Source organism: Solanum pennellii, chromosome 11 (assembly GCF_001406875.1).
Source record: "Solanum pennellii chromosome 11, SPENNV200".
NCBI lineage: Eukaryota > Viridiplantae > Streptophyta > Magnoliopsida > Solanales > Solanaceae > Solanum > Solanum pennellii.
In genome coordinates, this window is record NC_028647.1 from 11,389,589 (window position 1) to 11,412,975 (window position 23,387).

At 36.9% G+C, this 23,387-nt stretch overlaps 2 protein-coding genes across 3 annotated transcripts in view; both read left to right on the plus strand.

Annotated features, from left to right (window-relative positions):
- The first annotated feature begins 666 nt into the window (after positions 1-666).
- Positions 667-4,869, plus strand: LOC107003659 (plant cysteine oxidase 2-like). The gene is made up of 5 exons (XM_027912808.1): positions 667-1,059; positions 1,833-1,951; positions 2,064-2,226; positions 2,425-2,655; positions 3,875-4,869. The coding sequence occupies exons 1-5, from the start codon at positions 870-872 to the stop codon at positions 3,910-3,912; spliced, it is 741 nt and encodes a 246-aa protein (XP_027768609.1). The 5' UTR covers positions 667-869; the 3' UTR covers positions 3,913-4,869.
- A 1,103-nt stretch (positions 4,870-5,972) lies between these two features.
- Positions 5,973-23,387, plus strand: part of LOC107004603 (nuclear pore complex protein NUP88) — a 28,338-nt gene continuing 10,923 nt past the window's right edge. Inside the window, exons 1-7 of one of the 2 annotated variants that reach the window (XM_015202867.2) lie at positions 5,973-6,500; positions 7,401-7,759; positions 8,229-8,380; positions 13,701-13,823; positions 20,524-20,668; positions 21,830-21,891; positions 22,334-22,550. In XM_015202867.2, the coding sequence (XP_015058353.1) occupies positions 7,493-7,759; positions 8,229-8,380; positions 13,701-13,823; positions 20,524-20,668; positions 21,830-21,891; positions 22,334-22,550 (966 nt within the window). In that variant the 5' untranslated portion in view covers positions 5,973-6,500; positions 7,401-7,492. The remainder of the gene's footprint in view (positions 6,501-7,400; positions 7,760-8,228; positions 8,381-13,700; positions 13,824-20,523; positions 20,669-21,829; positions 21,892-22,333; positions 22,551-23,387) is intronic. The other variant, XM_015202868.2, reaches the window with a different exon arrangement.

The following is a 23,387-nucleotide window of genomic DNA, read 5'->3' on the forward strand; positions in this document are numbered from 1 at the left end:
AAGCCATTTGCTTCGTTTTCGAATTGCCAAGAACTCTCATGGCTCGATTCATAAAGTGTCTTCTTTAAAGTTACGTAAGAAAAAGTATTCCAATTTCATGCATGTGTCTGAGTATTCAACTTAAAGCTGTAGTCTTAAAAGAACATAATGGAGAAGGACTGAATTAGCGATATACTAGACATTCAACTTGGATGTCACTTTTGCTCTGTCAACTGCCCATTTGCTTGTCGCGTGCAGATTGATTTATTATTAACCACCATGACTGCAAAGTTGCCAATTCTTGCACTACCAAAAAAACAATTTGACCTCTACTTCTTTTGGATTTTGTCAAAAACTTTATGTTGAAGCTTGGCTTTTCAGTTTCAAGAAGTTCAATGTATCCATTTTCATTTCCGTATATCCATTCGTTTTTTGCAGGATTATATCATGTACTGTCCGTAAAAATTAAGCATCTTTTTAATAAAAAAAATTCTCAAAATTGTTGATTAAAAATACAAAAGAAACACGTTGTTTAGCGGTAAAAAAGAAAAGAAATGGGTAAAAGATTAAATTAAAAGAAAAAGATTAGGGGGTGGAAGACAATTTCAAAAGTAAGTAAAGTGGGTTTGGGAAAGAATAAATTTAAATTAAAAAAAAAAAAAGTCTAGTGGCAGAGCCCATAGGAAATCCAGGGAATAGCCCCTGGTTTTAGTTTTTTCCGCTGTGTTTCTTCATTTATACTCAGTAATAACATACAATTTAACTAACCCCCTCAACTCCAACATCATCAAACATTAACATAGTCTAGATATTTAAGCACCAGATCATAGTTTTTTCCAGTTGAAAGAGAAAAAGGTGATTTCAATTTGCAGTTGTTGTTAATCCTAAGGATGAGGATTGAGAAAAATGTGAGTGAACCAAGAGGAAGGGAGTATAGCGATTCGAAGAAGAATCGGAGAAGACAGAGGATGATTTCCCCGGTTCAAAGACTTTATGAAACTTGCAAAGAAACCTTTGCTAATTGTGGTCCTGGTGTTGTACCATCTGCAGAAAAGATTGAACGTCTCAAGGAAGTTTTGGGTATACTTTTCTTTTCGAGTAATTTAGGTTTAATGTTGAATTGCTGTGGCGTCATAATCTACCTTTTTTATTTTATTCTAAAGTGCATATGTGGACCAAAGTACCATATTTGATTGACAAGGTACATGATCCGGCATTGTTAATTATAACCATTTTTGGAATCGGTTTAACCCAATTTTTGTCTTCTTTGAATTACAAAAGGGGTGGGGATTACAAGCCGGGAATCGAACTCGTTTAGATAGTCAACCAATTGAGTTACTTAATTAATTCCCAAACAGAGGGGAATGCGTAATGTGTGCCAAAAATTGAAATAATTGAACTGTTACATGTGATTTTGATTCATTAGTTTTATAGCGGACATATAGGAACTCCGAGTTGAATGTCTTTCTGCATTTGGGGTATACGTTTAATCATCAATGTATGGTGATTACGGTGTTAGACAATTTTGATTGATGATATCCAATTTTAGCACGACAGATTCTGGTTACCTTGCTTTGCTATTTGAGGGTTTTATGAGGGCTGTTTGGATAAATACAACTGTTTTTTTTCTAAATTTGGTGTGTACTACTATTTTCTAAATGTTTTATTGGAAAATAACTGCTAAGACTTTTTTTTTCTCAATAGTTTATCTTGCTTGTGATTGTTCAAGGTTTTTTGAGGAGGGGTGACGTGATTATTTATGAGTTTCTAGTTTGTTTTGATGTGAATGCAAATTTCCATTTTGTTTTGATTTAGACACAATGTAATTACTTACCAACGCATATGATCGGCAGATACCATGGCTGCAGCAGACGTTGGCTTGAGACCGAACATGCCATACTTTAAGTCAACAAGATATGACAGACCTCCTACAATAACGTACCTGCACCTCCATGAGTGTGATAAATTCTCGGTAAGTGGCTAAAGTGCATTGTTTCAGTATAATGAATCAGGCTCTGTATGTAAGATCTTCTCTTCAATGTCTCGTTTTTTAGGCTTATAAAGATCTTTTGCCTACTTGGCAGATTGGTATCTTCTGCTTGCCCCCATCAGCTGTCATTCCACTTCATGATCATCCTGGAATGACTGTTTTTAGTAAGCTTCTTTTTGGAGAAATGCACATTAAGTCGTATGACTGGGTGGACAACCTCCCTGCTGAACCAACACCAGTTGCTAAGCCTTTAGATAGTAAGTCTTTTTAGCTGGAGATTGTTTTGTTGAAGGTATCTATAGTTTTTTTTAAATCGTGTGGTCTTAAACTTGTCACGGAAGATGTTGTATTTGAAAATCTCCCTGATGAACCAAATCCAATTGCTTTCTAATGTATTTTGAAAAAATAGGATCAAAGGGGCCTGCCTAACTTATTGGTGATTATTTCCTTATCAGATGGAGTTGGGGAATCTACTACTGGAATTCGTCTAGCAAAAGTGAAGATGAATTCAGCGTTTAGAGCTCCTTGCAAGACCTCTATCTTATACCCAGCTGATGGTGGTAATATGCATTGTTTCAAAGCAAAAACAGCCTGCGCCGTGCTAGATGTGCTTGGCCCTCCCTATTGTGATCCTGAAGGTCGCCACTGTCAATACTACTATGACTTCCCGTTTTCAAGCATCTCTGGTATACTTCTTGTACTTTTTCATCCTTACATTTAACTGAGTGCTAGTGTAAATTGGCAAAGTCCTTGGTGAAGAAGGACGAATTTAACAAACGATAAAATAAAGATGATTCAATATAGTTGACGCCTTTTAAGTAATAACATTGAGATTTGATTTTCCAAATTGTTGCCTGGTGGGCGGACAGTTCCCAGAACAGTTAAGAGAGTGTTTATAAAAATGGCAACTTGACTTTTAATCTATTTCTGGTATCACATGATCAGACAACAAGAATCTTTGTTACCTTTTTTATTGACAGGGTGTTTTGATTAATATGGTAAATTTATTTTGATTGTGTTCTTGAAAGGGAAATATTAGGTATTGTGATGAATTTTGATTAATTCTAGTTCGACAGGCTTAATTAATCAAGATATATACTTTTTTCCACCTGTGGACTCATTGTCGGTCCCTTATTATTTTTGGATTGGGATTGATAATGTTTTTACAACCTGATATGTGAATTTTCTTGAATGAACACAAGTCACAGTATTATTTCTCTGGGATATCCTTCGCGTAAAGCATATTCCAAGTGACCCAGTAGAACAGGGGAAAGCTTCTCACTTTCGCTAGACACAAGGATGTTCTGTGTATTGTGGACATCTGTGACTGAACAACTTCGTTTTCCTATTATAAGACAGGTCCAGGTATATTGGCTGATAGGTCTGTTATTTCACCTAATTATTTTTGTTTGATGTTAGCTTTGTCCAAGAGAAAACAGGATAAACAGGAAGGAAGCATTATCTCAATAATGTGTGTCTCTACAATGTTCTGTCTAATACTGTTATCCTAACGGTTCATATTTCCTAATTCAAGAGTCAATTTATCATAATTCTCGAGTTCATTTGGCTGAAGAGTATCTCATGTTATTACTGGTTGGATTTATAACACAAATCCATGAGTTGTAAGTGTTTGTTGGTGTTAGCTGTGTTACACTTAACTTGTTTCTGTTTCAAACCTAAGTAATAATCAGAATTCCAACTACGAACTTGTTAGCTTGTAACGATAACTTGTATCAGTTTCAAACTCCTCATAAGCAGTAACATGTCAACAATCCTGAAAAAAGATATCACTACAATGATTGTGGTGCTTATTAATGAGGCATCAGTAGTACTACTGTAACTATACGAGCCTGATAAATAATATTTTTAGAATGAAGTTAGGCTGACTTTTTGTGTTTTTTTCAGGTAACTGCAACAGAAAAGAGAGGAATCCTTCAATATGATAATTGAGGTTTCAACGTGAAAAACGAGTTTAGAAGATCACGTAATGTACAGCAATAATTGAACTTGGCAGTATCCTCCTGTAGTAATCCAGCTACACTACTTTTTTAGCTGATTGAGATCATATGTCTGTTGAATGAGCAATTTTTTGTAAAATCATTGTACGATCCCATACCTCACTCGTGGGATTACACTAGATATATTGTTGTTCATTGAACAATTGTCGGTTATAAAAAAAAGTTGCAGTTTCGATGAAGTGATGATTAGTAGGGGAGTACTTGTTATTTTAATATTTTAAAACCTGTAGTCTTTCCTCACATATGTGTCATTTGAGATAACTATGATAGATCCTTCTAGGTTTTGTGGAAACAACTAATGCTACACGTTTCATTTTTCTCTACCCTACGACAGGGACTCAATACCAATCTTTTCTATCATACTGATGTTACTAATTTTTACTTTGTTCTCCGAAGATGGCGGAGCTAGAAATTTATACAAAGGTCAACAATTATTTTTACTTTGTTCTCCGAAGATGGGGAGCTAGAAATTTATACAAAGGGAATCAACAATTATTGAGTGTAAATCATTAGGTCTTTTTGGTAATGTATGAATAAGTTGACACTCTAATAATGTCTAATGAAAAAAGGAGAAAGATATGTACATTGGCCAATTACGAGAAGACAAGTAGTAATTATTGAAAACGACCAAATCCAAATTTCTAATTAAAATTACAATTGAGACAAATCATGTGTCATACTCTACAGAAACTTTTGAGTTGTCTTTATAAACCATTTACTGAAAGTATTTTTTTAAAAAACTAAAATCTTGTCAAACTGTACAGCAAAAGCTCTCTCTCTCTCTTTAGTTGAAGTATTAGAGAAGAAGTAGAAAAATGGATGCACCACAATATCAAGAGATGTCTTATGTTGAGCATGTCAAACGTCGACGCGAGGAAAAAGGATGCCTTTATGCTTGGTTTGTACTTCTTCACATCTATCTTTTTTTTTTCTTTTTTTGTATTTACAAGTTTTAGATATCAACTGGCATCCATGTCCTTCAATCTTGAGCGTGCACATACTTAAACATGTATAAGGTTGAACAATGAGATGCACTTATTGTATGTGACGCCAAGTAGGATGTTGATGGTACGCTAAGTAGGATGCATGTCTACTTGTTTAACTCTATACAAGTTTATGTATCTTCTAGTAATTTGTAAACTTGAAAGACATATATGCCAGAAGTTTAGTGAGATGACATACATGTTTATATATTATGCTAGTTTTGTTACCTATCTTTTTTACCTCAAAAGACATCTTTTGACCTTATTTTGATCACTAAAGGCATCTTCTGACTTTATTCTGCTCTGATCCTCCAAAATTGCAGGGGTTTGGTGGGGTGTTTTGTTTTAGTTTTGGATATGTTGTTTATTCACTAGACTAAAACAGGCAAAGATTGATGGTACTCTTTTCTAGAAGCAAAAACTGAATAATGAACATGTTTATGGGGTTCAAAACTTGGAAGTTTTTGAAAATTCATAACATGTACTACTTATATACAGAATTATATAAAAACATATATTTTATTTTTAAAATGTCAAAAATACATAATAAGAATAATTAAAAAAAAGTATTTTAAATTTTATAAAACTAATGATTTTAAGTCATTTGAAATTAAACAAGCTCGATGATTTATCTATATTGTGGATGATCAAATTTGGGTGTCAATAGTTAGTTCCTTTCTTTGGGTAGGATCGAAGAAAGAAATCCTGGACAAAGAAAATTGACAAATTCAATTTATAAAAAAGATTTTGGTACATACTTTGATAGGTTAGGGACAAATCCCGATACTAGGTTCTCTGCATATCAGGTTATATGAAAATTCAAGTCACTTGTAGTTTGAGATGCTTGATTTGACACACGATTTTTGAAAGAATTCAAAAATGATCTCTATGCCATATTATGGAGAGACGGAAAAAACTTGGGAATAGAACGAGGAGTAATTGCACTAAGTTGAATTTTTAAACATTGAGTCAGCCTACGTATCCCTAAACATGAGAATTAAATTGCTTGTACTACGATTCAATCGGTAGAAAAATAAATTTCTTATGCTGAGATAACCTTCGACGGAAAAATAAATTCTTCTTCCTCCCCGCTCCTTGGCAGCCGCCATTCTCTCCCCTCATCCTCTCCTCTCTCCAACCGCCCCCTCTTCTTCTCCCCTTCCCCTTTACCTTCGTCCTCTCCATTTTTCCGGCGAGAAGCAGCAGCTCCGGCGCCACCCTCTTCCTCCCTCCTCTCTTCTTTCTTCCTCTCTCCCCCTCCCGACTCTTCTCCACAGAAGTCCTGCTAGGAGCAGCAGCAAACAGCAGCGCCGGCGAGGAGCACGCCAGCCGACAGCCCGCTCGTCCCCTCCCTTCTCCCGGCGAGTTTCAGGCAACCAACAACCGTCAGCAAGAGCTGGACGGCGTCCAGCGAGGCAGCAGCTCCGACCAGCGACGCAGGGACGCCGAGCAACACCTACAAATCGGTTTAGTCAGTTTAGAGCTTTGTGATCTTGGTTTATTAAATAGGTCTGCTAAGGTTCATCTCAGGTACGAATTTCTTCATTTAAATGGCTATGTATGTCACCTTTAAGCATGAGAACTTACTGATTAGATCTTAAAGTTTTGAATTTAATTTAAGCATGGTTTGGCCCAACATTACAGTTCGGATACTAATGCAGGTTCTGCAAAGATCCTCTCCGAAGAATTCAGGATTAGTCACTGAGTTGTTTATTGGAGTTTTAAGGCTACTGTATTCGGAGTCTCTACTTTCTTGTCTTTGTCTGCTTTGTTTATTGGAGCTTTTTTTGTGTGAGTTTGATATTAACAAGTTTCGATAGTAGTACTCTGCATATAAAAAATCCATTTTTTTGGTTCTTGATTTGATCATTTTGTATTTCAATTGATCATTATAAGTAGGTGCTTCTTTGTCATGATCCTCAACTAAGCGTTTATTGCTACTTTATAAAGTATGTACGCGGTCATGAAAGAAAGCCAGTCCTTAAGATAGACTGCTCCATCGATAGTTTTTGGGTCATCAAGATCGACTTCTCCTCTTGCTCAAGTACAGAATTAACCTCTTGTTCCTGAATTCTTCTGCTATAACTTCAGTGACAGATCTTTGCAAATTTCTGGTTATATGTGACTTGTGAGAGTCACTCCTTTATATATAAGATAATAAAATGGATTATGTCAATAAGATAGTAAGAAGAATATATACCTTGATCTTTGTTGTTAACAGTGACATCATTTAGGCCTCTAAATACATTAACCCCCCAACTAACTTTGGATTGATTTGTCTGGGAAATGTCAAACTTGCAGTGTCTATCAATCACACAAATAGATATTTTTTCTTCATGTCATCAAATTTTCTCATTGCACTCGGTTGGTGATCCTCTTTGTCAGCCTCTTTTTATATATTTGATTTCCGTTTCCCATTGTTTGCTCCAGATTGGGCCCATGCTCAACGCAGGAACCCCTCACATATTTTTGAAAAGACAATAAACAATTTACATTTGGTTTTGCGGGAGAATCCAAGGAGTATGAGATACAATTTCGAGGAGGAGGATGGTGGCCGTCAATCTGAAGATGTGGAATGGCTACCCTTACAACACCACCCTGTCTTTTCTACTCCGCCGGATAGGGATAGGGATGGAGACAGGGCCTTGACATTACCCAAAAATCTTTTAGCTTGGGACGGAGCTTCTCGTCTCTACTTTTGGGACTCTTACAAAACATGTCTGCATCGACTCTCTGTTCGATTGGGCGAACCCGATCCTACTTCTCTCCTTGCAGCTTCTCCCTCTAAGGTAACTTCTTATGTACAAATCTCCATTCCATGTTTATGTTTTACTTTTCTTAGCAAACTGAAGTTGACTGTTCGAATAGAGGAGGGTTATAACATTTTCAACAATCTACTTGTAACATATAGGGATTAATTAGTTGATTGAAAGCTGACAACAATAGTTGACCTATACTGGTTTGACTGATTTTCAACTTATATTGCACCTTTAACTTGCATAGCCCCACACCGCCATTCCTATCTGATTAACAAATATTCAATTCAGCCCCAATGTTCAATCCACTTCTTTCATTCTTTCTCGTTCCTCCCTTATTTTAAAAACCCAAAAGAATCTTACCAGTTTCCAAAAAAAAAAACCCAAAAGAGGGAGAAACGAATTCATCACCAATATTTTAAGTGCATTGGTACCACTTCTACCTGATATCAAGCTACTAATTGTTCTAGCTACGTATTTGATGGTGCTGGTTGTTGCTTAGGTACTGCAAGCTGATGTGCAATTGAATTCTGAGGTTCAACGAATTTCCATTAACAGAAATGGATCAGCACTGTTCCTAGTTGGCTTGGATGGTTTATACGTCATGTATCTCTATGGGAGGACTTCGACAAAAGAAAGTACAATTATTTGCCGGTATAACTTCCTCATTTTGGTTTTGTATGGTTATGTTTTCTTTGCATTCCAGTGTGTTTCAAAAACAATAGTGTTAATTGTAATTTGTTACTATGTGTCATTTGAAATGTACATTCTCCTTTATCTTCGGAGTTCGGAAGCACCGTATGTATTTAACCAGTCATATGCACTCTATTCCTGGTTGGCTGGAGGAAATTATGAATTTTCTGGTATAGCTACCTGAAACCATCTTTCCCTTTTTTTAAAAAAAATTAATTTTGGATGTAGCATTTGTTTTTGAGAACTGTTCTTGATCTTGCATCTCAGCATATGTAGTTTCCTCTTGGAATGGCTTCGCAAGCTACGTATTCTAGGATACCCAGCTTGTTGAGTGTTGTTTACGATTATTGGCTTTTTATGAGAACTTTGTTTTCTTTGCTATTAATGTTTTTGGGATTTCTCATTCATCAAGAGACTTGTGAATCTGTAAGTACATGCTGATATCTTTGTTAATTTAAGGGCAAGAGGCAGGTCAGATTTATACGTGTCTGCAATGGGTAATACCATCTGTTAGGTTATCTTCTTGTTCTAGCTATTGCTTATCAATGATGATATTGATATGAGGTCACACCTAAATGGCTCCTAAATCTTTGTAAAAAATTGTTTTTGGGATTCTTTGGAAGAAATATTATATTTGAGAAGCACTTTGGGTGTGTTAGAAGCTCAAAAATGGCAAGTAATTGCAAAATTTGGCTTTTCGAGGTTTTCGGTAGACAATAGGCTTATTCTCCTTGATTTTAAATCGAAGTGTTTGAATATATAAAATGATGGTATAGTTATCCTGATATGCCATAAATGAGCGGTAATGGGATCTGTGCTAATGAGCAAGCCATTTTTCAATTAAACGGTATGATGCATTTTGCACAAGCCATTTCTACTTTTTATGACCGGAAATCTCAAGTAGCATATTCAATTACAATAATGGTGATACCAATTTGTCTTACTACTCCCAGTCTCAATTTGTTACCCTTCTATGATCCTTTTCCTTATGCCTTCGATCTGTTTGCATATTCAGAAGACATACTGTTCTCTATGATTTTTGGATTGTCTTTCTTCTTTTACCTTGGAAAAGCTACAATTTTCAAGAACTTGACAAAAAATGGAAGAAGTCACTAGTTGTTAGTTGTTTGGAGCAGCTTTCTTGCACATTGTGCTTTGTGACTTTGCATCTTCTTGATGCTTTCTAATATCATTTAATTACTTTATCAAAATTTTTTCAAGAACTTGACAAAAAAAGGAAGAAGTTACTAGTTGTTAGCTAGGTAGATGGAGGAGAGAGAAAAGAACAACGTTGACAAGCCTTTTTGATCATCGACTACATCTCTGAACTCAAAACGTTTGGGTGAGCATGACCAAATTGCCCAAGAAGTCAAGACTTCGCTAGAGGAGACATGTGCCAAGAAGGTGAAAATGTTCGACGAGTCAACTTTACACATTCATGAGGGATATTCCAATGATATCCAACAACCCAGTTAGGGAGCCACCTAGGTTATCCTTTTCTATCTGTACACATTTTGTACACACTTTCTAACTGTCCTTTTCTTGAATTTCTCATGATCCCTTGGTTGAATGAAGGGAAGGCGAGGGCAGCGTTTTGGACGGGAGAGGCGACAAAAGGCGACAAGGGCCTGCCTCGCCAAGCGGCGAGGCACTCGCGTTTTTGAATCAAGGCACCAATTAATACAAAAAATTATAAATATTTAATTGCATATATAAATATCCAAAATCTCAATAGCAATAATATATTTTGAGAAGGACAATAGCAGTAATATATTAGCAAATATTTCAATTCAAAAATGAATAGTAGATACTAAAAATCTAGAACTATAAAGACCCAATAGTTCAAAAAACAACACTAGAACTCTAAAACTCAATTCTTCTTCAAAACTATGCAACTCTTGAAGATCAACATCCTCTACATCATTATATTAAAAATAAATAAATTAAAGACGACAAGTAGTGAAGGAAGTAAGCAGTGAAAAAAATTGTCAGAGAATGCAACAAGCTACTATGATGAGAAGAAACGAAAAAAGAAGAGAAGAAGAACTCTTGAAGAAGAAGAGAACTCAAGAAGAAGAACTGAAAAGAAGCAAAAAAAGAGAGGAGCAGCCGCCACAATCGTGCGATGAGCAGTTACCTTCGAGGGATTGATTTCAAGTGGTGCGGCGAAAGAGGAAAGAGACGCGAGGGGAAGAGGAGCAGTCGCGACAGTAGACTTCAAGTTTCCAATCGTAGTAGCAACAACTTTAATTCCAGTCGATTTCAAGTCTCCAGTTGAGAAGGAGCAGTCGCGACATAAGTTGAAAAAATACGCAAAAACCCTAATTTGATTGTTTGGCTTTTTAATTATTAACATTTTGGCTTAAAAAAAAAAACAAAAAAAGGCAACACCTATTGCATCACTCAGCCCTCGCCTTCACTCGCTTTTTGATCTCGACACGCGTCGCTTGAAATAGGCGAAAAACCCGTCGCCTCGCCTCGCCTTTCGCCATTGGCCATGAGGTGCTCGCCTTTCTAAACACTGGGCGAGAGTGACTCATACTACTCTCTAGAAGTCCATAAATTTAAGTCAAATTTACAAGGAAGCCTTGACTTGGCCAACACTTGACGTAGAAGAAGTTTTAGAAGATTGAAGGTTGGTGAAGAACCTAGCTAGTATGCAAAAAAGCTTGGTTGGAGGCTTAATGAAATGGGTTGATTTTTTTTATTTTGATGACAAGGAAACTCGCAGCCGCTACCCTTTTGGGTGCGCACAACATAATAGAGGTACTCCGCACTAGGCAAGCTCGGTGCGACAAGCTCGAAGTAGGTAAACCCTTTGCTTTTGCTTGCAAGGGGTTTCGAACTTGAGACCTCCAACATGGAAGTCCCAAATCCAAACCACTGGGCCACCCCGAAGATTATTAGTCTAACATACTAGTGTGTACGTGATGAAGATATTTTCTTGTTGTTTTCTTTGAATTAGACCTTCATTAATTCAAAGTAGTGTCATAGAAGAAGATTAACACTAAAAATTAAGATCATTTAAGTGGACGAGGTGGACATGGTGACCACCTTATACAAGTGCTGAATTGCAGGTGGACAAGCTCGTGAGGCTTGGGGTAAGGAGTCCATTATTTTCTATGTTGTACAATTTGATGATGGAAGTCTTAAGTAGGATGATAGATGAAGTTGTAACGGGAGGTTAGAGTTTCTCAGCCTTGATTAGTGAACATAGTTGCGTGATGATCACATACCTATTATTTGCTGACGACATACCAGTGTATATCTAATGGGGATATATGTTAAGATATTTTCTAGTTGAGTTCCTTGAAATAGACCTTCTTAGAATTCCAAGTAGTGTTAAAGCTCAAGATCAACACTTAAAAAGTGAGTTCATGGATGAGGTGGACAATGTTGAACACCTACCACAAGTGCAATTGTACGTATAAAACTCTCCTTACCATTTACATAGGATTGCCATTGGGTGTTTCAAATTAGGGCTAGTTGTGTGAGATTCAGTAACTAAAAGATTTGAAAGGTGACTAGCAGGGTGACAAAAGAGACATTCATCAAAAGGGTGAAGGAAGCACTAGTCAAGAGCACAATATCAAGAATACCCACATATTGCATATTTTTTTTGCAGGCTCCATTTAGTATAGGGAAGTTGTAATGGCTTCAAAAGAATTTCCAATGAGACTCAATAGAAGGTACTCATCGTGTTATCTAGTTTGTTGGGAGACCATAACATCTTTAAGAGAGTAAGGACATCCTGGCAGTGACTGACTTCAGTTTCCAACAAGACAGTCTCATAAAAGTATAGGGTTATTTTTGAGGACCAGATATTATAGAAGGAGGTAATCAGAAGGAAATATGTTATTGTGGAAGGGGATGGAGGACTGGAAACATGAAATTGTCGTATGGATGCTATCCTTGGTGGAACAACATAAAGGAATGAGAAGACTTCAGTGGCATCGTTACATATAGGGTAAGGGTGGTAGCAAAGTTAGCTTTAAGGTCACTAGGGTTGTGGTTGGACTGAACATGTCAAGAAGCCTCCCCAACTCACAGTTTCTTGAGCCAAAATGAGATGATAGCGCAACGGATTTGAATGACACAAGATAGGATGGTTCACTGAAACTTGAGGTTTAAGAGGAATTTATTAGAATAAGAGGTTGATGGATTTCAAACATTGGAGGACATACCCTAAAAATAGAGAATTCGTTCATGAGCTACCACGGAGAGGGAGGGTAAGAGCTAAGAAGTGATGGTGCGTTCTTTGTAAAGTTATGCCACCACAAGCTTTTGTTAAAGGATGATTCAGTATTCTTATGATGCCTAGAAAGGTAGTCTTGTTAGCATCAATGGAGTAATTCTGTCAATTGAGAACACGTGTTACATAAGGAAGAAAATTATTACATGTGTTAGCCGGTGATTATTGATGGTTACATAGGCGACGATGTAGATCAACTAATACTTGCATTAAAGTTGTGCTGTTCATCACACCCCTTGTTGGTTTCTTTGTGCAGTAGGCTAGCTTGCCCTGGTGTCCGCATGTTTGAAATGGTTTATATCAAATTGGCTTGGAGTGCAACCGGTGATGCTTGGTTCCGTAAAGGACATATTACATATTTGGGTTTTTATTAGAAAGAAGAAAAGTCGGAGATTATAGAATGTTGCCGCCTTGGTCATCACGTGGGAGTAGTGGAAAGAGAGAAATATGAACTGTTGAGGGGGTATGAAATAATTTTGGTATTTAAGAATTTGCCAATTGTTTTTAGTTGGTCTCTCGTGCACCTAGGAGGTTCCTTTTGTATAAAACTGTCATTTTTAGAGAATTATACTCGTGTAGGTTCTTCTCCTTTTGATACACTGCTTATATATAGGAGTTAACTCACGCTGATGATATTATGTACCTTATTAAAAAAATGTTAAATATATATTTTTCAAAGTATCTCTGGTTTGGTTTAATTAGATTGTATTTTAATATCAAATAGAGGACTTTTATAGTCATTAACTGCAGGTTTCATTTGCACCTCCTAACTTACATTCTGTTCTGTAAAGGGCAATATCAGGTTATGTCAAGAGTCTCTTTCTATGGTTCAAGAATATTTATTACTGTCATCCTTGAGTAAACCAGTCAGATTATCCTCTCAAATGTATTAGGAGATTAAAACAAAATAGACATGATAGCTACTTCTTCAGTACCAATATTTGAGGGTAATTATGTTGTTTTCTGATAATCAGTTGTGGTGCATTTGAAGTCACATTAAATGTGTTCATTTCCTGTTGCCGGTTACAGGACAGTTCTAGTTGGTTCAGAGATCTACTTTGACAGAAACAATGCAATACGCACGTTGAAGGTTTGTTGGCACCCTTACAGTGACACCCATCTTGGAATTCTCTCTTCTGATTCGGTTTTCAGGTACTTATTTCTTCGTTGAAAATTTAATTAAGGATTTTTGATGATACAGTTCTCAAGTGGTGTATGTTGAAAACCTGAAAAGAGTTGCTCAATCTGTGTTTTTTAGACATTTTAATAAGACTAGTCTCTCGACATGTGTGTTGCACTTGGTTTCGGAGTCATGTAGTCAAGTTGATAGTATATTGCCTGACATTGGAGTATAGAGTTTTTGTTAAATTATATCAATATTATTAAGTTGGAAATTATACACAAACGAATGAAGTATGCAGTTTCTGGAATGATCAGTGTTGATCGTTGAATGCTGTCTTGTTTGCCGATGTCAAGATAATTACATATAGTGTGAACCTATAAAGATACAAATCAAAGTTCAATTAGAACATGTAGTTGCTTTTACTTATTTAGCTTTTATGGGGTACACTCATGTAATTAACCGTATCTCACCTAATGCTTTCTTCTAGATGATATTCCAGGTGTATGTTCGTTTCACTTGTTTCGGTTGCTCTGTCATAACAAAACTCTTGTTATCGACATTGAAATCCCTCTTGGAAGTTCAACATAAAGTTGACCATGTGAGAAAGCATGTTGCGGTAGATATAATTTGGTTATTAGAGAATAGAAGGATTTCACAAACTTGAAATTTATAGGAGTAGATGGAATTCTAAACTAAATGAAGATTTGCTTGTTTAAATTGTTGGATACTAAACAAGAAAAAAAACCCATGCCTTTCTCTTTCAGAAAATACTATGTGCATTTCTTTAATCTTTTTCCAGAGGCAATTAGTACAAAAGAAAGTGCATCTTGCAGTACACATGAAAAGGAATTTATAAGCAATAACAGAAAAGAGATATGGTGTTTTATATCACCGGGACATGGTGTTCTAGTGGAAGGTTTTGTTTGGTGCATAGTGCTTTATGGTTGTTGAGCTCTCAATATATATGCCACTTCCACATGGGAAAATAATTGTGGCGTGGAACTCTTCACGGCAAACATGTCATTCAATTTGGCTTATTAAACTAGATTAATTGTCCATGATCTGCTTCTTTTGGCAAACATTTTAACGTGAACCCAAATGGAAACGATAGAACGAACTGAAACCTCTTTCTGTTAGCTCAAACCCTCAAATGACAATGATATATCTCTAAATAAATAGTTCCCTAAGTTGTACAGGTAGGTTTTCTAAAACAAAAGACTTATGGGAACAGCATGCTGCTTTTGGTCTGTTACATGAGTCTATTTGTGGCCATCTGAAAGCTCTCTAAAATTTCTAAGTGAGATGCAATACTTCAATATATTTCTTTCAAGAAGCTAATCCTTTCAGACTTGATGAGCCGAAAAATATTAGGAGTATCAACAAATAGCAAAGAGGACAGAACCTTATATCTGGAAGTGAGCTGTCAGTAATTTGGCCTGTCTTGTTGCTCATTTGGACAAATTGACGAAGCTCTTTTCATTTGCAGTAATGCATGTTGATAGAGGTTAGAACTCGGACAACTTGGATCCATTTAAATGTGGAGTCCAAATGTTGGGTTTAGTAGAACCATTCCATTGCATAGAACGACACTGTTAAAATCATACGAATTTTCCATAAAATATGTGTAAATATAGTAGGTAGCTTGGTTTACTGCAGATTTACTCTAGCTTGATTTGACATTGATTTGTATTGATTTCCTTTCCTTTTAGGACATGTATACTTGGCTATTTAAACCCCAATAGCTTGTGGGAATAATCAAGCTGAGTTCTCTCTCAAATTCTTGTCTTCTCACATGGTATCAGAGCTTTCTTTAGTGAGAAAACAAGAATATAAGAGAACTAAATTGCTGAGAATTTTTTTTCCAAACAAAACCTCCACTGTTTTGCAACTCCGACACTCTCCAGGGGTATTGTGCATATACCAGTACCACTATTACGATCGGAATTCTCACAGTTTGTGGTGTTTTTCAGCCACTTTTCTGGCAGGTTTTTTGTCCAGCAACTTTTTCCGGCAAGACAGCAAGCAGTTCTCTAGTTTTCCAGATCTGTTTTTCAGGTTTTCCCCCAGAATTTACTTTATTTTTGAACACTTAAAGATCAATTTTTCATGTCTCTCGGATCTGATTGCTTAGCACTAAATCTGTGAGTTCCACCAACCCAAACCATGGTATCACCACAAAACCTTTATAAGGTACTGCAAACTATTTATCTTTGTCCTCCTCTGTTCACTTATGGTGCAAGGGACAAGGTGCTCAAGATCATTTGGTTAAACAGGCCAAGAATATTACTGGAAAATGTAGGGGCGAATGGGAGAAAATTGATGCTCAATTGTGTAGTCTGTTATGGGAATCTATTGATTCAAAGTTGATGCCTTTGTTTCGACCATTCCAAACTTGCTTCTTAGTTTGGGAAAAGGCTCGTGGGCAATATACAAATGACATATCCAGCTTTTATAATGTGATTTCTCTGTTGACTAACCTTAAAAAGCAGGACTCGGATATGTCAATTTATCTTGGACAGGTTAAGTGGTTATGGAGAATTAATGAGTTAATGCTCGCTACTCCAAATATTGAGAAGCAATTAGAGCAGTGTCAGAAGATGTTTCTAGCTGTTACACTTGTTGGACTTCCATTTGATCTTGATTTATTGCGAGATCAAATTTTCGCTAACTTTATTGTTCCCATTGTGGATTGACCTACTTGCTCTATTGTTACGACTAGTAGCACCACCTATGTCATCTAGTCATCTAGTACCACCTGCACATTCGTTTGTCCTAGCATCTCAAACTGCATTACTGACCATAAATCGAAATGGAGGCTGGCATGGGAAACGACCAAGATGTGGTTATTATAACAAATTGGGTTATACCCGTGATGTGTGCTACTCTCTACATGGTAAACCAAAGAATGCTCATGTTGCTCAAACTTAATACATTGGTAATCCCACCAATCAATTGTTCTCTCTGCCCGAGGTAGAATACAATGACTTTCTTCCGTATCAGGCGAGTAAGCAGACATCTGCATCAATAACTTTTGTTGCCCAAGTTGGTAATCTTATTAATCATGTTGCTTGTATCTCACAATCCACCACACTTCTCAGACCATGGCAGTCGGAGTCGGTCAAGCCAATCTTTACCGTTCTTGGCTCTAAATAATGCTCGTTTTGTCCTTGGTTGTCCGTTTAGCCTCTTCCAATAAGTTGTTTGGCTTAGGCTTTATATTGTTTTGCCTCTTTTTTAGTGACTTCTTTGTCATACAAGACCTTAGTACGGGAAGGATGATTGGCGAAGGGCATGAGTAAGATGAACTTTATTATCTCAATTCTCACAAATCCACTATAGTTTGTCAATCTCAGACTCTCTTGATTTAACCCATAGATGATTGGGACACCCTAGTTTATCCAAACTTCAAAAGATGGTACTTAGCTTGTCCAAATTGTCTAAGTTAGATTGTGAGTCATGTCTATTGGGGAAGCACACCCAAGCTACTTTTCCACATAGTCCTAATAATCGTGCGTAGTCTCTTTTCATTTAGTTATTGTGATATTTGGGGTCCTATTAGACTCAATTCTACATTGGATTTTGAAGGTTTTGTTACTTCCATTGATGATTGCTCAAGGTTCACTTGGGTGTACTTAATGAAAGAGCATTTTGAACTATTTTCCATATTTCAAACTTTGTGTGCTGAAATAAAAACTAGTTTGGTGTTTCTATTTGCATTTTTTGTAGTGATAATGCACGCGAATATTTATCATCTCAATTTAAACTATTTATGTATTTCCATGGATATTTTCATCAGACTGTCCATACACTGCACAACAAATTGGATTGCAGGGAGAAAAAATAGGCATATTGTTGAGACTGCAGACACTCTTCTCATACAAGCAAATGTTCCATTGCGATTTTGTGGGGACATAATGCTCACCTCTTGTTATCTGATTAACTGTATGCCTTACTATGCTATTCATAATAAGGTACCACACTCTATTTTGTTTCCAAGTCAACCTTATTCACTCTTCCACCACATGTCTTTGGGAGCATGTGCTTTGTCCATATAGGCACTCCATAAAAAGAAAAATTCGCTCCCCGTGCTCTTAAATGTCTTTCTCAATTAAATGGTACATAAGGGATATCGATGCTTCTCATCTGAACTCCAGCGATACCTTCCTTATGTTAGCTGATGTTACTTTTTTTTTTGAAGGTCAAACCTACTTTGCATCCTCTTCTACTCAACAATTAGACATTTCTGACATTCTACCACTTCCATCTTTTGGTGATCCACCATAGTTTGTCCTTCCACTATTAACCTATCATCGTTGTTCGCGCCCAGATGATTCACGCCCTCTGCCATAATCATTGTCTGCTGAGGACTTTTTTTTTTGATGACAAGGGAAAACCTGCAGCTTCAACCCTTTGGGTGTGCACAGGGTAAAACCCTCGCTCCTATGCAGTAGCTTGCAAATCACATAGGAGAGTTAACCCGCACCAGGCAAGCCTGGTGCGACGAGCTCGACCTTGAAGCCAAACCCCTTGCTTTCACTGGCTAGGGGTTTCGAACTTGAGACCTCCAACATGGAAGTCCCAAGCTCAAACCACTGGGCCACCCCAAAGGTAATCACCACTTGTTTACATAGTCCTTCCATCGCCACGCGAAAAGGTAATCGCTCAACTCGTAACCCTAATCCTATCTATACTTTTTAAGCTATCATCTTTTGTCACCAACTCATTCTCCCTTTGTATCATCACTATCATCTGTGTCCATTTGTAAGACTACATGTGTAGTTCTTTCTCATCTAAGCCATGATGGAAGAGATGTCTGCCTTACACTCCAGTGGTACTTGGGAGCTTGTTTCTCTACCTCTAGATAAATCTACAGTTGGTTATCGGTGTGTATATACGGTGGGTATATACTGTGGAGGTTTGCCCTGATGGATAGATTGATTGCCTAAAAGCTCATTTTTGGTCTTGACTACGGTGATATTTTCTTTCCCTTGGCCAAGATTGCTTCAGTTTTCTCTTTTTATCCATGGTTGCGGTTTCTTCATGGAGATCTCGAAGATGAGGTATATGTCGAGCAACCACCTGGTTTTGTTGCTCGGGGGAGTCTAGCAGCATGTGTGAAGTCTACGACGAGCACTTTATGGCCTGAAGCAGTGTCCTCGAGCATGGTTTGGGAAGTTTAGCATGATTATTCAAGAGTTTGACATGGTATGAAGTGACACATCATACTGTGTTTTATTGTCATTCTAGTCCAGGTTTGTGCATGTATTTGGTAGTGTATGTTGATGACATAGTTATCACAAGTAATGATGAGTGAATTACCAAATTGAATCATCATCTTTTCCAGCTCTTTCAGATTAAGGATCTTGGTCGATAGAAGTACTTCTTGGGCATTGAAGTTGCTCAATCCAAATCAGGAATTGCCATTTCACCAGGGAAGTATGCACTTGATATTCTTGAAGAGATAGGGATGACGGATTGTAGGCCTATTGATTCTCCAATGGATTCAAATGTTAAACTTCTACCAGGTAGGGGGAGCCTCTTAGCGATCGAGGAAGATATGGTAGGAAAGTTGAATATCTCATAGTGACTCAACCCCTAATGTTACCTTCCCGGTTGGTGTCGTCTGTCCGTTCTTGAATTCTCCTTGTGAGTCATTGGATGCAGTTATTCACATTATTCGATACATAAAATCTGCTTCAGGGAAAGGACTTCTTAATGAAGATCGATGACATGAGAAAATTGTTGGATATTCAGATGCAGACTGGGTAGGGTCATCCTTTGACGGACGATCCACTTATGGATATTGTGTTCTAGTTGGGCAAAATTTGGTGTCTTGTAAAAAGTAAGATACAAAATATGGTTGCTAGATCTAGTGAAGAAGTAGAATATCAGGCTATAGGCTATTGCAGGTGGCAACCTGTGAACTCATATGGATCAAGCAACTACCGAAGGAATTGAAATTTGGAGATACCAAAGGAATGGAACCTGTGTGCGATAATCAAGCTGCATTTCACATCGCATCGAGTCCAATATTTCACGAAAGGACCAAACACAAATATTGATTGTCATTTTGTTAGAGAAAAGGTACTTTCCGGAGATATTGACACAAGGTTCGTGCGGTCAATTTATCAATTTGCGTGCATATTCACCAAGTCCCTAGCTGGTCCCAGAACAAGTTATGTATATAACAAGCTTGATACATTTAATTTGTATGCACCAGCTTGAGGAGGAATGTTAGAATCCTAGGAATATTCTATAGCCTATGTTTAAATATAGTGGGTAGCTTGATTTACTCCTAGATTCGCTCTAGCTTGATTTGATATTGATTTCCTTTTTAGGACATGTATAGTTAGCTATTTAAACAACAATAGCCTGTGGGAATAATCAAGCTGAGTTCACTCTCAAACTCTTGACTTCTCACTGACGTTTATCTACACTGTAGCTTCTTTTCCCCTCCCCTTTTCTCAGAGTGTTCATGTACAAGTGATCAATATTTTTGGGGCAATATTTTTGGGGCTTGTAGTTGTCAGAGGCTCAGAGCTTGTTGAATAGCTGTGTAGCATTTTGTTTGTTTTCCACAAGTGAGACAGTTTTTTCCATTTGTTCTCTACGACTTTCTTAATATATCAGTTGCATGTTAAATCACTTGCTGATTGGAGAATTGTGTTATTTCTACTTATTGACAAATTACATTGTGCTATATTTACTTATGTATTACTTTGTGTTCAGGGTTTTCGATTTGTCTTCGGCCCTTGGCCAGCCAGAGCAGGAGTATTATCTACAGCCCGTGGAGCCTGGCAGTTCGCACAATGCTACAGCAATCTGCCCTGTCGATTTTTCTTTTGGGGGTGATCATATGTGGGACAGGTTCAGTGTAAGTTCTATTCTTATTTTGCAACTGGTAACAGTGTATATGTATATATAAATCATGATCAAAACAGTACATGGGTTGTACTAAAATCATATAATCAAGAGAGCTTACAAATTCTACTGTGCTATGATTAAATTGAATCTAAAACATCAATCATTGAAGCAGTTCCATTTTAGGATATCTAATTACACCAAAAACATTGGATGAATACAGAATCAGCTTGATTTTCTGCATATTATTCTCCACATTCTCAAACATCTAGAGTCTCTCCTTCCAGATTAAATGTCCACCAGATGCAAGCAGGGACAATTCTCCATCAACTTTTGTCTTTTGCTTGCACCTACTTCCTGCCAGCAGTGCCTCTGAAACCTTACCAGGCATAGTCTAAGATATGCAAAAATATTCTCCAAATCTGTCCTGTAACCTTGCATTGTAGAAATAGAGGATTTACTGTCTCTGCCTTTTCCCCACAGAAGAAACATCTGGAAAATGGTTCCCTCTTCCATCAAATTGTCCTGTCTAAGGACGGTTTCCTTCGCCTAAACCTCACAAAACAAGCTACTTTGTGTCTTATTTTAGTTTTCCAAGAGCTTCCAAAGCCAGTAGTTGATAGGAATGATTCATCATTATGGAACGTTTCCAAGTTAAAAAAAAAGGTTCATCATTCTGTAAGCTGCACTAACTTGGAAGGAACCATTGTTACTGCACAGCCGCCATGACACATCTCCTCCTATCTGAAGCCCACTAACTACTTCAACTGTGCAAAATTGAGCCATTCTTAGTTTAATTTTTTACCACCTTCCCGTTATATTATAGACATAGTGCTTATAAGAGTTATAAGCTCAGGTATACTGTGGTGATGCCCTGTTGACAAACTTTGGGGACTTAAAAGAATATACTTCATCAGTGAATCATGATCTTTTCACTATGTGAATATGTGGGATGATAAAAATTAAAAGAAATGGCATGGTAATAGTTTATGAATCGTAGCTGCATTGATATGTTTGGTGATAACAATATATGGAACTAGTGTATCACTATATAGTAGCAGATTTACTGTCTATTTTATAAAATCCATCTTCTGGCAGTGGTGGTTATGATCAAGTGGTTTTACCATCATTAGCTTTGTATGTGAAAGTTGAGTAATTATATTATTTTATGCAGGTTTTCATCTTGTTTAGTGATGGCTCAGTTTACATCTTATGTCCTGTTGTTCCATTTGGAAGGTAATTTGCCAGAGATCATAATGCTGCTAATCTTGAGGTTTTGTTAGGAGATGCTTATGAACAGAAATTTAAATATGATGGTCGTGAAGTGATATTAATTTTTGTGAGGTCCTTCTATTAGTTGACAAAAGACAAAATATCTTTTTCCATAATGCTTCTGTCATTTTCTTATATTTGCTCACTTGTAAACTTGATCAACTTATAGGTTAATTTCCTAATATTTTGATACTCGTGTGTCTGTATAAGAGGTCTAATAGACTATTACCTTTCCCTTAGAGCAATTATTCCTCCTCCCATGTGTCTCATTTTCATGTTCTCATCAAGACTTCTAATTTGCATATGTTTCTCCTTATGCCCCGTGTTGCTATTTTTGGCCCGTGCAAGTAGCAGGTCGTAATATTTCACTTAATCTCACCAAAGTAGCTGCTTTCTATTGGAACAGTGTGTACAAATGGGAATCTGTACTGGAGTTATATAGTGATGCTCACATGTTTGGTCTGAAATCAGCGAATTCAAAAGCTGTGAAAAACTCAAATTTGGCAATCTCTTGGTTGGGAGCAACATTTCCTGAACTAACTCGGGAAGAAGTTCATGCAGAAAATGCTGCTGTTCTTAGAGCTCAACCTTATGCTTTATTTGATGCATCAATCTCATTACAGGTACACTTTTAACTTACGGTGCTTATTTTCTTGATTTTGTTTTCATTAATTCTTTTCTTCATTCTCTTGTTAGTCGATGCTGCATTTGAATATTCATGAATGTGAACTGTCAGATTGTTGAAAATTGAAATACTGTGCAGCACAATGTCCTTTCTTACAGGGGAAACAAACTATTTGATTTTCACTTTATGTTCACGGATTGAATTTTATTTGTAGATTTTGAGAAAGAAGTGAAGACTTTTATGTCTTTCAATATATTTTTATGTTCCATGAGAAGGGGTATTTATACAAGTGATTCTGACTTAATTAAGAAAAGACAATCAATTACTACAAAAGAAAAACATTGTTCTTTTAATTACACTGGGAAAAGGAAAAATTAAGTCTCCTAAAATCATGTTAATTCATTAACACAATCAACACCTCCTATGATGGAGCAAAGATGTCACACGTTTGAACTTGGAAACTTACGTATTAATGTCTATGCTGCCCACCTCGAAAAAGTTGTTACAAGAGAAAAGAGAACACAAATACTTATAAAGATCCTATAAAATTCACTAGCTGGATCTCCTGTTCTTTACAGCAATAAAGAAGTGATTGCTTTTCACTTAATTGTATAACACATTCTTTCCCTTAAAAAAATCTTGAGAAAATAGTCAAATGCCCCCTCAACCTGTTATTCAGCTACACACTTATGCTTTACGGGAGTATTATTAATCCTTAGACTATTTTAAAACGGAATAATTACACCCTTAGATGCTGACTTAGCACAGAGAGTCTCCTCACTCTCGTGGAGGCATGTGTAAGTCAAAAGAATTAATAAAAAATATTTTAGTAACA